The 15167-nt window shown below is 40.0% G+C and overlaps 1 protein-coding gene and 1 pseudogene across 5 annotated transcripts; one reads left to right on the top strand and one right to left on the bottom strand.

Moving 5' to 3' along the window:
* Positions 1–2192: 2192 nt before the first annotated feature.
* On the bottom strand, positions 2193–11246 carry KRT39 (keratin 39). 5 transcript variants are annotated; one of them, XR_006341306.1, is made up of 8 exons: positions 10706–11246; positions 9766–9848; positions 8856–9012; positions 7425–7586; positions 7184–7309; positions 5642–5862; positions 3903–4243; positions 2193–2923 (listed from the first exon to the last, which is right to left on the bottom strand). XR_006341306.1 is itself a non-coding variant. In XM_043904502.1 (8 exons), exons 1-7 carry the CDS (start codon positions 11153–11155, stop codon positions 3982–3984), a joined length of 1461 nt encoding a protein of 486 aa, XP_043760437.1. In that variant the 5' UTR covers positions 11156–11246; the 3' UTR covers positions 2193–2923; positions 3973–3981. The 5 variants fall into 5 exon arrangements, 4 of the variants coding, with proteins under 4 accessions (XP_043760437.1, XP_043760438.1, XP_043760436.1 ...); XM_043904502.1 differs by having other exon boundaries at positions 3973–4243; XM_043904503.1 differs by having other exon boundaries at positions 2193–3275; positions 3973–4243.
* A 1541-nt stretch (positions 11247–12787) lies between these two features.
* Positions 12788–13579, top strand: LOC122693239 (annotated as a pseudogene).
* The last annotated feature ends 1588 nt before the right edge of the window (positions 13580–15167 follow it).

Here is a 15167-nt window from a genome sequence, read left to right on the forward strand (position 1 = left end):
GTCATTCAGAACTTTAAACCAAAAGGCACTTGTCAGATAGAAAGCAGTGGCTTTTAGTTCAGTGTATATGCTTCAGCTGAGGATATTTGTTTAAATTTGCATTTTTGGGTCCCACACCTGGAGATGCTAATTCAGGAGGTCTGGGATAGGGCCCCCAAATTTGAATTTTACAAGCTCTCCCGGGGATCTAGATGTAGATATTTTCTGGGTCAACTAGGGAATTCCTGGTGGAAAGTAATGCAAGAGGTTATCACTAACCCAGTTCTTGGGGAAATTATTTTAGGCTGCTTCTTCCAATTAGAAATTTCTGTTAGTAATGGCAGTGTTGATAATAATACCAACTAACATTTACTGAATACATGCTATTCATCAGCTACTCCTCTAAGCACTTTGCATGCTCTAGTTCATTTAATGCTCAGAATGATCTGGTGGTAGGTACTGCTAATACCCCCATTTCACAGATAGGGAAAGTGAGGTACAGGGTCAATAAACAGTCTGAGGTCTCCCAGTGAGGAATCAGAGGTGGGATTTGAACTCAGACTCCAGAGAACATGCTGTTTCCTGATTTATGATTGACTTTTGAGCTGTGCTAAAGTTATACTTTAAACATTTTTTATTTTGTTGAAGGATAGTTGGTTCAAAATGTTGTGTCAGTCTCAGGTGTGCAGCGAAGTGATTCATTTATGCATAGATACGGATTTATTTTTTATTTATGCATAGACACGTATTTATTTTTTTCAGATTATTTTTCCTTATAGGTTGTTACAAAATATGGACTGTAGCTCCCTGTGCTATACAGTAGGTCCTTGTTGGTTATTCTATATATAGTAGTATGTATCTATTAATTAAAAACTCCTAGTTTATCCCTCCTCCCTTCTCCTCCTTTGGTAGCCACAAGTTTTTTTTTTGTTTTAATTGAATCCCTCCTTTTCCTCTCCATTAGACCCTTATATACTGTACTCCTGGCCTACACCTAATAAAAACCCTTTAACTCCCTCCTGTGGCTATCTAGGATATTAATTTAGCTTCCTGGGAAAAGTCCAGACCCGCTTATCACCTTTGAAAGGTTTGGCCATTCATATCCAAAGTCCAGTAGATAGTTTTATCTTCCCTTATATAGAGAAACTCTTAAGAAATCCATTAGTTGTTGAGTGGTCAAACCCCCTCTTCACCACGCAGTTTATAATAATTTACTTCGATCATGGAAGGCATGTGGGAGACTTTGCTCTGAGCAGAAGGAAGATGTCCTATTTCTGGGAAAAGTTGACAATGGCATTGCCGTATCAGCCCAAGGTTTCCCTGAATCCAGCAAGGCTCCTCAACCCTGAGTCTTGTTGGAATCAGACCTCAGAGCAGACCGTGCAGCTCTGATCTTTTCTTAGTTGGTTTCCCAGTTAGTGTTGATGGTGTGTACAGGGTTCACTGGGGACTATCTCTGAACCAGACACAGAGGAATAAGGTATGGAAGGAAATGACATATGCCTAGATTTCAGTATAAGCAATAAAAACTCCCTTCTGCACAGCGTTTTACAGCTTACAAGACCCTTTCCCCATCATTATCTCCTTTTTAAAAAATTTATGGCACATTTTATTGAATGTCAATGTTGCCACTATTTGCATAAGACATAAGTCCCCATCACCATGGAGTATTTAGTGAGGTCAGTGAGGAGGGAGCTTCCCCTGGAATCTTATAAGATTTCAATTTTAATGAATTTTGGAAAAATCACTGATTATAAGGGTCATAGACCACTTGCACGGACTAAAGTTATGTTGATCACAAGATTGTTAAGGTGATTTTCTTCATTATCTCCATTAATCTTCCCAGCCGTGCAACAGATGGGGCCCAAGTTATTATGTCCTTTTTGTTCAAGGGCACACACACACACACACACACAACCTGATTTAAAACTCTGTCCTGGAGTTTCTGAGCCTAAACTGTATGCTCTTCCCATTTCCATCCTTAAGTCTGAGATAGAATGCAAGGAAGTGATGATCAGGGGTAATTTGAGCATTCAGAGTTAAAAGAGTTTATTGATAGAAAAGAGATCCCTCTGGGAGTTCTGCAATCCATTTGCTTAGTGTAATTTGCTACTTGTTTGGAGGAAGTGTAGGGCTAAGCTGTGAACTAAACAATGCTTTCATCTTTGATGTGGCCACAGCCATCAACTGATACCTGATACGTGGGCTAAGACTTCAAAAATGTTTTATTGAGTAGAACTGTGGGCTTGATCACAGGAGATCTTATTTTATTCTTTTTATCTGTCAAAGCCAAACACTATTAAAACTTCAAAATCATGACTGGAGAACTAAATACATGGAGAAAGAATTTTAACATGAGAAAAGAATGATAAATTAGTTCTAGGGCTTATATAAAAATAACACTTGTATAGTACTTTTCAGCAACAGAGCAGCATCGCATAGAAACTTCATCTGATCACCACAACAACAGTGTGAAGTAGGCATGAACCTCATTTAACAAACAAGGAAATTAAATTTGTTGACGGCTTAAGATTTGCCAGAGTCACGGTTAGGAAGTGGCAAGTACAGGACTTCAGGACTTTTGACTTAACATTCTGTGTGTGGGTTGGAATTATTTACTGAAACCTCTGGAAAGGTAAAAAAAAAAAATTTTGTACAGACTGATTTAAACACTCTGAGACCCTACTGTAAGAACCTCTGATAATGGCTGGTACCTAAATGGTGCTTTCTCACACTGGGACTGCTTGCAAGCAGGAATTATTCTTGATTACTTCTCTGCAAAGTTGGTTGCTATTGAGTCCATTTCTCTATTCTGATAGATTGAAGTAGGCATCTAAGTTATTTTTTCATGGCACCTGTCACAGGGAGATAGAGGAGCAGGGTAATGTCTTGAGATTTCCAGCTACATGTCCTTTGTCAAACAATCAGAACTAAAGCCCATTCCCTAAAGAATAGAAAGAGAAACAGCAAACATTTAATGAAAGGATCCAAGATATTTCTTCAAAATGCTCTGGATTCACACCTCACAATGATTCCCTATTCTTGATGAAAATATTTGGAGAGCCTGATGATTTACAAAGTTTTGGAGAATGTGTACATCTTTAAAAGTATTTTTGTGCATGGCACTTCCCTGGCAGTCTGGTAGTGAAGACTCGGTGCTTCCAATGCAGAGGGGGTGGGTTCTATCCTTAGTCCAGGAACTATGATATTGCAAGCCGTGCAGATAGACAAAATACATACAACAAAATACGTACACACAAACAAAAATAAAAATGAGGAAAAGCTCCAGTCTTCATCTAGAAGGGGTGCAGAGAGAGAACAGAGAAAGGGAGATAAAGGACTTGAATTTCCTCAAACCCATGAGTTGTAAAACTTAAGATTCAAGAAGCCCCAAAAATCTTGAGCATAATAAATAAAATAAGTAAAAAATTAAAAAAAAATACTTGAGAGCAGGCAGAGTGTGTACGTGTGGATAAACAGTCATTGAGACAACAGAGGTGAATAGGATTCAGACTCATGACTATTCAAGGAAACTAAGTATTAAAGACTTTTCTCTGTTCATGCCATCCCCACATAAGCTTCTTTCTATATACAGAGAAGGAGTTTAGAAGGGAAGATTTTAACTTTTCACCTTCATGTTCTGTGGCCAAAAACAACCCTCAAACTTGTCAGACTGGCTCTGGAGAGGAACGTAAGTAAACAAGGCCTGAATAAACACAGAAGAACCTGCCCATCACCTGGGGAGTCAGGTAATGTAGGTCACCTTGTCACACCTACGTATCAGTGCCTGACCTTCAGATACCTGGGAAATGTGCTTCCAGAGAAATGTCATTTATTGTCGTGTTGGTGGCAATGACTTAGAGCAGAATAAAAGATCTTATATCTAGCAATGGGGACCCGTGTAGTAGCAAGAAACCAAGTACCTCAAGGGACTGGGGGTTCTGGCAGAAACAAGGATTGGCCTCTCTTTCATGAATGAGGGTCATTTTTCACCTTGGGATGTCAGGCTTTGGCAGTTCTGGTGATGAAGCAAGGCTGCACGTGCTCGTGAGAAGAAATGACTTTCCCATCCTTGATCTCCTCAGTGATGGTGCAGATTTTAACCAGAATTCTGGGCAGGATGCTGCAGGCACTGCGGGACTCTTGTATTCCACAGGGGCCTAAGGATGACGTGTGAACTGGGGCTGTGCATTCCATGGCCCTGGCCTTGCTGGATATGCAAGCAGAAGGCTCATGCTTAATGGCACATGGGTGACAGGGAAGCCTAGGAAAAAACAGAATTTTGCTTGTGATTGAGGGAAGGCAATGGTGGCTATGGAGAAACATCGCAGCGGTTAATTTTTCAATATGTGTCGCTCAAAACAAGTACTTCCTAATACTTGTTTATTCATTTTGCACAAGCACCGGTGGAAGAAAAAGAATCAGACCAGATCCATGGGAAAGCAGCACCCTAGGTTTAGACACGCTAGATTATGTAAGCTGCTATTACAGCCAATGCCATAGTGTTGGATGAACAGGCCAGGCGTCCAAGACTGGGGTGGGGCCCAGGTCTGTCATTTGCCAGCTGGTGACCTCAGATAAGTCAGTTAACCCTCCTGAGCTTTAGTTTTTCATCTGTAGAATGGATATAGCGGGAACTCAACAGTGAGAAGGGACAAGTCAGAGGGCTTACTATCAGAAGAAAGGAAGTTAATCTGGTATTTTTCCTAATGAGAGTGTTAGTCACAGTACTTTTGGTGACCCATCTCCATCTACGGAAGAGTTCTCAATGCTTCATCCAAGATCTCTGAAGTACCTTCTGGGTGTCTGTAACTGACTAATCTTTAGAGAATTAGAATTAGGAGGAGTTACAAGTGAGAACTCTTTAAGAAAGCATCATGTTTCTTTGATGGATGATTCAAAGTACTTTGGTATATTATAGCTCCTAAGAGTGATCACATAAGTGAACATTGTGCTAATATAATGTGGACATGCCAGTGAAAAGATTGCTGTGAACAGAGTTCACTGATTCTTTTGGGGAAGGAAGTCTCCTTAGCAGTTGTAAACTAAGTCTGCATTTGGGGCATTAGTTTGGATGGAGTTGATTCAAAGAGCTCATACTCCTTATCAGTTCTTTATGAGTTGGTTAGCTTCTTCTCATTAACAAAATTACAACTTCTAGAAAAGATGCTGATACACACATGTGTACATGCTGCTCTTGGCCATCAAGGGCAAGTGACTGGACAAGGCTAGGAGTTTCATCCTGAGCAGAATGTTTCTCTTCAGGGAACATGGTTGTCCTACTTGATCTCATGGCAGTCAGATTTTCATCTCAGTAGGGGAAAAAATCTGTAAATCACCAGGAATGTTCATCTTTGGGGAAACTATTTTTTTCCCCTAGTAATTTTTAAGACTTTAAGAAGCTAGCCAGCCTGTAGGGAATCAATCTGGAGCACTGGCTCTTCAAAAACAATGCAGTTCAGCTCACCCCTCAAATTTGGACTAGGTTACGATTGTAGGCCTCCAAATGGCACAGCTCAAGAGAGAGTGGATGGACTGTTTCAGCTGAAGCTCCCCATCACTGACAAGAAGACCAAGGTGACGGTTCCCCGTTGCTGGTGGCAGCACACACATGTGTGTGTTTGAAACTTTTTCTTGCAAAAACTGCTTTTATTTTACATACTTGCCATCTGAGCTCTCCAGAAGGCTGTGGTATGTGGCAATCTCACACTCCAGTCGGGACTTGACATCTAGCAGAATCTCATATTCTCGGTTTTGTCTTTCCAGGGCCCCCCGGATCTCTGCCAGCTGAGCTTCTAGGTTATCGATCAGACACTGGATCTGGGCCAGCAAGGCTGCGTAGCGGGCTTCCGTTTCTGTCAGGGCACATTCCTGGGAATCTCTCTGTCATAGAGGAGGAAAGGAGAATTTCTAATGATGACTCCTTTAAACCCAAGTCATTTGTGATCAGCATCATTTTAAACAGTACTTTTTTTATTTTTATGACAGGTACTAATGACTCTCCAAGCCCTCTTATTACTTCCTAACCAAACAAATCTAAAAATAAAATTATCAACTATGTTAAAGCTCACTTTTCTTTGTCTTTTTTCTTTGGGCATCTCTTTAAATAATTATCTTCCTCTTCCTTAATCACCTGACAATCTCCTGCCACATTCTCCTACCTAAAACAGAAAAAGATTCCAACATATTTTACACTTAGGTGTTAAAAACGGATTACCATGGCACCTCGTTTTATGAGGATTTGTACCTTAAAAAGGAGAAAAAGGAAGTGAGCAGCAGTTAGTCATAGACAATTCCTTCACTGGAGCAATTCCTTTGCATGTAAAATATGAGAGTTGAACCTTTGGTAATTAAAGTTCTTTCCTGATCTATCATTCTGTATGACTATATATAATGGGATTTTCGTTTTCAATAACATATGACTTGAATGATTATTCCAATTTTTACAGATGAGAAAACCAAGGCTCAGGAATTTAAATGAGTTGACTAGCTGGTGACAAAACCAGCTTTGGGGCAAGGTCTTCCTAATACCTTTCATACCAAAGCATTTAAATAATTTCCTACTTCAGAGAGGTTGTAGAATGAGGAAGAAGTGGTTCCAGCTTTGGAACCTGCATTCTGGCTCAGACTTGAATTTCTTTTGTGACTTTTGACAGATTACTTAATGCCTCAGGAGCTCATATCTCCATCTACAAAATGAGTGAGATGAAACTTATCTTGGATTTGACTTGGTAAAGCCACCTTAGCTCTCTGAGCCTCATCTGTAAAATTGGCCACTTCCTTCATAAGATTATTTTAATAAATTTGAAAGTTTGTAAGAGTGTTTTGCATATAATAAAATGCTCTTATAGAGCTTCCCAAATTATACTCCAGGGATTATCATTGCTGTGAGATGCTCTTTAAAGAAAAAGGAGTCCATGATCAAATGAGTTCTAAAATGCTGAATATTATACATCCCTTTCTTGTTGATTCATGGTGAACATCAGCTTACTGAAGGCCTGTAGGAAGGTACCCTGTTTTACCTTTGTTTAATCCAGGATTTCTCTGGCTTATTTGATCACAAAGTCTTTTTTTTAGCACAGACCCTTAAGGAAACAGAGGAACTATTGTTCTAAGGGACACACTTTGGGAAACACAGCACCACACAGATGTCAGGGACTATTGCCATCACAGCTGCGCTAAGTTTGGTCAATGTTTCGGGTACCATTCGGTGCTGGGCCTGCAGTTCAATCTCCAGAGCATTCATGGTGCGTCTCAGTTCAATGATCTCCTTCTGGTAGCACTGCTGTTGTTGAGTGCTGGTCACCACCTGCTGGTTCAGCTCCTCCATCTGAAACACAGTCAAAGGCCATCAAAGGATATCATGAAGGGAAAACTTGACTGTGTTTCAAGGGCTCCTGGAAATAGGGTCAACTTTTTGTTTTTGAATTTTCTACCCTCCCTACCTGTGTGTTGAACCACTCTTCCACATCTTTGCGGTTTGTCTCCATGATGGACTCATATTGACATCTCATTTCTTGGAGAACCCGGTTTAGGTCAACAGAAGGGGCACTGGTCACTTCAATGTTGAGTCTGTCCCCAAGCTGGCTCTGTAAGGAGCTGATTTCCTATGGAAAGAAAAGAATGTGAAGTCACTTGATGAAGAGATGCCCCTCTTGTGTTCTTGTTTCAGTCTAACTGATAATTTAGCTTAATTGCATCTGAAAGAAAGTCCACAATAAAGGAATACATGATTTACAGGTGCTATTGTATAGCAAAAACCTCTACAATATTGTAATTAGCCTCCAATTAAAATAAATAAATTAAAAAAACATGTTATGACTTAAGGCTATTTCAGATATGACTGTGTGTTCAAGTTTGTGCAATGTTATAAGGAATTAGCTAGCAAGATCAGGATTTAAAAGAATTTAGATCATTTCCATGGGTAACGGGTGAAGTGACATAGAGGTAGAATTTATAATGAGAGATCATAGTCTTTATGATGCCAATATGTCCGTATGCCAATATTGGCTTATACCAATTGTGGCAGAAGTCTGTGCAAAGATGCCTATAAAAAGATGGGAAACCTGTGAGCACAGGAAAATTGGGTTGCTTCCTTTTCCTGGAAAAATTGGAGAGGATAGTGGAGGCTTCAGATATTGTGTTATAGGCAACAGATTAGAAACACATTGAATCAGTGGAAGTAGTAGTAGGTATAACCAAGGTAGAACAGAGTAGTGGCTAGTGGGGACAACTTTTGTCAAATTCAACTCAAAAAAATTGATACTATTTTTAAGCCAGGACATGGAAGCAACCTAGATGCCCATCAGCAGACGAATGGATAAGGAAGCTGTGGTACATATATACCATGGAATATTACTCAGCCATTAAAAAGAATTCATTTGAATCAGTTCTAATGAGATGGATGAAACTGGAGCCCATTATACAGAGTGAAGTAAGCCAGAAAGATAAAGACCAATACAGTATACTAACACATATATTTGGAATTTAGAAAGATGGTAATGATAACCCTATACGCAAAACAGAAAAAGAGACACAGATATACAGAACAGACTCTTGGACTCTGTGGGAGAAGGCGAGGGTGGGATGTCTCAAGAGAACAGCATCGAAACATGTATATTATCTAGGGTGAAACAGATCACCAGCCCAGGTGGGATGCATGAGACAAGTGCTCGGGCCTGGTGCACTGGGAAGACCCAGAGGGATCGGGATGGGGAATACATGTAAATCCATGGCTGGTTCATGTCAATGTATGACAAAAACCACTACAATATTGTAAAGTAATTAGCCTCCAACTAATAAAAATAAATGGAGAAAAAAATTGATGCCTCTGTTAGAGGCTTAGTTTGTAATAACTCTCTTGGTCTTTCTCTAACCTGTTCATGGTCGTTTTTGAGGCAAAGGAGCTCCTCTTTCAGAGACTGGACTTGTGCCTCCAGGTCAGCCTTGCCCAGCGTCAGTGCATTCAGGATCTGCTGTAGGCCATTGGCATCTGCCTCCACTAGCTGGCGTAGGGACAGCTCAGCTTCGTACCTATGAAAATGATAACATGAAAAGATAGGCATTAAAATGTAGATGGTATAAATCAAGCCAAGTTAACTTTCTTCTACATTTTTCACTAGGCTTCTCATTTCTTATGTTTCTATCAGAGGTTTTATTCTCTTTAGAGGTGGAATCATTAGAAAACATTGCTACTTAATTATGCAATCCATGGGTTTGCAAATTATACAGTTATGCAATTATGCAATCCGTGGGGTCGCAAAGAGTTGCAAACAGTTGGACATGACTGAGCGACTGAACCAAACTGAACTGAACTTAATTATGATTCCTTAGTTGGCCAGTTATGCTCCCTTGTTATTTAAGATGAATGAGCTTATTGTCCTTCTCCTTCCACTAGAGGCAGTGTAGTGTAAGTGCAAAGAGCAAAATTAAGATTTAGTAAGCTTGGGTCCAAGTTTTCACTTTGCCTTGTTCCAGTTGCATGCCTTGGACCCTGTTAAACCTCAGTTTTCTCACCTTAAATAGGGTAGTAATACATTAGCTCTATCTATCTTATTGACTATTGTGCAGGTAATCAGATGTGTTCATATGTTATAAACTGCAGATACTGGATGCATGTGAGTGGTTGTGAATCTCAATCATTTATATTGAGTTTGGAGGTCTTTGGGCTGGTGCTGACATGGTAAGGGCAGGAGAGTTAGTAGACTTGGAGATATCTTATTGGGACTGTGCAGCATCAGACGCAGGGTGAACTCTGTCATGAACGACAGAGTTGGGTGGGCTTACTTGGCTCTCAAGTCATCAGCAGTCAGTTTGGTGTTGTCAATTTGTGAAACCAGTCTGGAATTCTCAGCCTTGGTACACAAGACCTAGAATTAAGAAGTTGCACACACAAATGAGACAAACACCAAGATATCCTCCTTTAAAAGCCTCCAAGAGGCTTATGTGTGTTTCAGTTAACAGGGGGAGGCTAGTTAGGCTTTTCATAGCTATGCTTAGTATGCTGGGGAACTTTGGGAAGTCAGAGTTTTTTGTTATTTTCCTGAAAGATCAGCAAAAAATTACTTCAACAAAAACTTCTGTAGATGTTTTACTGCTAAAATATAAAGTTCATCCTACATTTGTATAACATACCATGGTCCACTAGAATGTTCATGCTATGAGGGTGAGAAATTTAGTTCACCAATATGTTCCCAGAGCCTAGAATAATGTCTGGTACATTGTTGCTGGTGCCCAATAAATATTTTTTGAAAAAATGTAACAGAAAAAAAATCCATGATGTATAGCAGCAGCATATCATTCAGAATGGGAAATTTAGGCTTGGCATGGGAAGAAACTAGACAACATGGAGATGAAGAAATGAGCATAAAAGGAGAAAATAGTGATGATGATTGAAAAAAATGGATAAAAGTTAAAGTGTTTAGGAACTTGTTTAAACAAAATTCATTTTCTCAGATCCCTGTTTTCTAATTTTTGTTAAAGAAATGGCAGCAGATATTAATATATTTTGGTCATGTGTTATCTGGTTTTAATAGCAGAGTGTAACTCTGGAAAATGTAAAGCTGTAAAACTAAATATTGCCTCAACAATTTCATTCAAGAAATTTCCTTATTCTACAAAATATTTTTTAGTATAAAATGAACTAAAATATTAAAGTTTAGCAAATGACTATTGCTTTGAGAACATCAACTCACAATGTGATTATACAAGTTCCTAAGATTCTTACCTTTTGCTGGAGCTCCTCAATGATTGCATAGTAGGATAGGTAGTCAGGACATATGACCGGGAGTTCCTTGTTACATTCTTCCTGGATTTTACACTCCAGTGCGGCGTTCTCTCGTTCCAGCATTCGTACCTTTTCCAAGTAGTTAGCAAGGCGATCGTTCAAGGTTTTCATGGTCTCTTTCTCATTACTGTTGATGCCACCATCACACCAGCCACAGTCCTCCAGAAAGGGACAGGTGTTGAAGTTGCTGATTAAGCAGAGAGGTGTGAGCGAAAAGCAAGGAGTGGGTTTGTAGTCCTGGGACTGGAGAGTTCTCAGAACATGGCCGGTTGGTTGACAGCTATCGGCTTTAAGACCACCATGCTGGCAGCTGGTGTTAGGAAGGATGGTTGTTAAATTTGTAATCCCAGGACAGCTTTGGCATGGTGTTGCGGAAGACATTATTACCATACAGCCCTTGGTATCCAGAATGTGTGCCCAGCTTCGGTTGATTTCAGTTTATGGTCTCCGGGATTCAAAGCTCAAGGCAACCACGACTGAGTCTAAATTCCAAGCCTCTTGGCTTTTTCCTCTTTGAAGTACTTATATAGCCTTTGCTCTAGGTGGTGTCACAGTAGGCAGGAAGTTTTCCTTTCTAATGTTTATATATCAAATCCCACAGGAACATCTCATTAGTCTCCTTTTTACTTGCCTGAGAAGAGCTACTTGTCTCATAAAAATGTGTATTTAGGCGGTTACTAAGTTATTACCCATCACAACTACTACTTATCATTGGATTCAGAGCTTCACCTTATGTCTTCAAAAGGTTCTAACAGCATCCATTATTAAGCAAGTGTGAGTATGTTAAGTTCATTAAGTCCTTGTTGACCTCTTCCCATGGCGTTAAGCTTGGTCAGGAATGAGTCCATCCTTCTTTTCCTTTCTTCTCTAAAAAGGGGAAACTATTGATATCTAATAATTATTGGTGAACTTAGAAATCAGTATTTTATTTTGGTATGTCCAACAGAATTTCCCATTTTCATTGTTCAGACATGTTGGTCTTAAGACTCTAAGTAATTGCTGGATTTCTGTTTTAGATTTCCAGGTTGGGTTTGATTGCTAATAAGAAATTCCTTGGAAAACAGGTTGGTTACCTTTTGAGTTTCCAAAATTCATACTTTTAGTACTCAGTGTTTGTTGTATTACATTAGCTAAAAATTTGCCATTGTGTTGGTTTATGTTTGCTGTTTAAACATGATCTGCTGCAAGATAAGTGTGCTCCTTTTCAGGAATACTTAGCATTATTCTTAAGAAATACTTTATTAGGATTTTGTTCTTGATCCTTTCTGGAAGACCTAGGAGAGAATAATCTCCTTACCTATTCCAGCTTCTAGAGGCTATCCACGCTCCTTGACTTGCTGGCCCTTTCATCCTCAAACAGCAATAGCCAGTCACGTTTTTCTCATATCGCATCACTCTAACACTGACTCTTCTGCTTCCATCTTCCACATAAGGAAGAACCCTTGTGATTACATTGGACTGATGTAATCTAGGATAATCTTCCTATTTTAAGGTCAGCTGATTAGTAACCTTTCTTCTCCTTTGTCACGTAGCCTAATGTATTTGAAGTTTCTGGGATTAGGACATGAACATCTTTAGGGGCTCATTATTCTGCCTAACACTCAATGGAAGGGAAAAAATGCAATTTACAGTAGTACCATAAAATGTAAAATATGGAAGAATAAATTTAGACAGGTATAAGATGATGCTGTTGAAGTGCTGCACTCTTTATATCAGCAAATTTGGAACACTCATCAGTGGCCACAGAACTGGAAAGGGTCAGTTTTCATTTTAATCCCCAAGAAAAGCAATGCTAAAGAATGTTAAAATTACAGTACAATTGCACTCATTTCACACGCCAGCAAGATTATGCTCGAAATCGTTCAAGCTAGGTTTCAACAGTACATGAACCGAGAACTTCCAAATGTACAAGCTGGATTTAGAAAAGGCAGAGGAGAAGCACATTCGGTGTTAGAAGAGCTGTGTGGGCTTCTGAGAGGCAGGTCAGAAGAGCAGATGCTGTGTCCCACAGACACTAGCATCATGAATATATTTGATTGGAAGATAAATTTTGATGCACTCTTTAAATTTTCCCACATAACCCCCTTGACACAGCAGCACCTGAGGAGGTCTATGCCCGTTTTGCCCTCTGTATGCTTGTGGTGGCTGCAGGGGCTTATGTCCATGTGGTCACCCATTTCATTCAGGCTGGCCTGCTCTCTGCCTTGGGCTCTCTGGGGTGATGATTTGGCTGATGGCAACACCTCACAGCCATGAAACTAAGCAAAAAAGACTGGGACTTCTGGCTGGATTTGCTTTCCTTACAGAAGTTGGCCTGGGCCCTGCTCTGGGCTTGTGCGTTGCCATCAACCCCAGCATCCTTCCCACTGCCTTCACGGGCACAGCAATGATCTTCACTTGCTTCACCCTGAGTACACTCTATGCCAGGCACTGTAGCCACATCTTTCTAGGAAGTATCTTGATGTCAGCCATGAGCCTGATGCTCTCGTCTTCCCTGGGGAACCTTTTCTTTGGATCTATTTGGCTTTTCCAGGCAAACCTGTATGTGGGGCTGGTGGTCATGTGTGGCTTTGTCCTTTTTGATACTCAACTCATTATTGAAAAGGCTGAAAATGGAGATAAAGATTATATCTGGCATTGTGTTGACCTCTTCTTAGATTTCCTCTCTTCAGAAAGCTCATGATGATCCTGGCAATGAATGGGAAGAATAAGAAAAAGAAGCGAAGCAGTCATCCAGCCTTCCCCAAATTTGACTTCCTTTCCCTCCGCCCCTCATTTCCTCTTTGCACACATTACAGTTGGCGTGTTCTGTGATAATGAAAAGCATCAGGAAAAAAAAGAAAAGAAAAGGCAGAGGAACCAAAGATCAAATTGTCGATATATGCTGGATCATAGATAAAACAAGGGAATTCCAAAAAAAATCTACTTCTGCTTCATTGACTATGCTAAAGGCTTTGATTGTGTGGATTACAACAAACTGTGGAAAATTCTTAATGAGATGAGAATATCAGACACCATGACCTACCTCCTGAGAAACCTATATGTAGGATAAGAAGCAGCATTTAGAACTGGACATGGAACAACAAACTGGTTCAAAATTGGGAAAGGAGTACATCAAGGCTGTATATTTTCACCTTGCTTATCTATCTTATATGCAGAATACATCATGCAAAAGGCTGGACTGGATGAAGCACAAGCTGGAATCAAGATTGCCGGGAGCAACAATAACAACCTGAGATATGCAGATGACACCACTTTAATGGCAGAAATTGAAGAGGAACTAAAGAGCCTCTTGAAGAAGGTGAAAGAGGAGAGTGAAAAAGCTGGCTTAAAACTCAGCAATCAAAAAATGAAGATCTGGCATCTGGTCCCATCACTTCATGGCAAATAGAAGGGGAAAATGTAAACAGTGTTAGATTTCATTTTCTTGGGCTCCAAAATCAGTGCTGATGGTGACTGCTGCCATGAAATTAAAAGATGCTTGCTCCTCGGAAGAATAGCTATGACAAACCTGTACAGTGTATTAAAAAGCAGAGACATCACTTTGATCACTTTGCCAACAAAGGTCCGGATAGTCAAAGCTATGATTTTTCCCATAGTTATGTTTGAATGGAGAGTTGGACCGTAAAGAAGGCTGAGTGCTGAAGAATTGATGCTTTTGAACTGTGGTGCTGGAGAAGACTCTTGAGACTCTTGGACAGTGAGAAGATCAAACCCGTCCATCCTAAAGGAGATCAACCCTTAATATTCATTAGAAGGGCTGGTGCTGAAGCTGAAGCACCAATACTTTGGCTACCTGGTGTGAAGAGGTGACTCATCAAAAAATACCTTAATACTAGGAAAGCTTGAGGGCAAGAGAAGGGAGGTTGAGATGGTTGGATGGCATCACAGACTCAATGGACATGAATCTGAGCAAACTCAGGGAGACTGTGCAGGACAGGGAAGCCTGCATGCTGCAGTTCATGGGGTTGCAGAGTCAGACACAACTTAGTGACTGCACAACAACAACAAAGGTTTTCAATTGATACCACATAAATACAAGGAATCATAAGTGATTACTATGAACAATTACACACCAATAAAATGGACAACTTAGAAGGAATGGATATGCTCCAAGAAATGTACAATCTTCCAATACTTAATCAGGAAGAAAGAGAAAATATGAACAGATGATTACCAATAATGAAACTGAATCAATAATACAAAAAACTCACAACAAACAAAAGTCCAGGACAAGATGACTTCGTGGGTGAGTTTTACTATTCTCCTTTTCAAACTTTTCAAAAAATTTGCACAGAAAAGAATGCTTCTGAATTCATTCTACAAGGCCAGCATCACTATGATACAAAAACTAGATAAGACACCACAAGAAAAGGAAAATGAAAGCACAATATCACTGACG

Source organism: Cervus elaphus, chromosome 5 (assembly GCF_910594005.1).
Source record: "Cervus elaphus chromosome 5, mCerEla1.1, whole genome shotgun sequence".
NCBI lineage: Eukaryota > Metazoa > Chordata > Mammalia > Artiodactyla > Cervidae > Cervus > Cervus elaphus.

Bases quoted from the DNA above. Each gene is read 5' to 3' on its own strand.
- KRT39 (XM_043904502.1), bottom strand. From the start codon at position 11,155: ATGGTAATAATGTCTTCCGCAACACCATGCCAAAGCTGTCCTGGGATT. The intron at 7,310-7,424 runs GTAGGGAGGGTA...ACTGTGTTTCAG, and splicing joins AAGAGTGGTTCAACACACAG to ATGGAGGAGCTGAACCAGCA. The intron at 4,244-5,641 runs GTATGTAAAATA...GTTTTTTCCTAG, and splicing joins CTGGAGAGCTCAGATGGCAA to GCTTCCCTGTCACCCATGTG.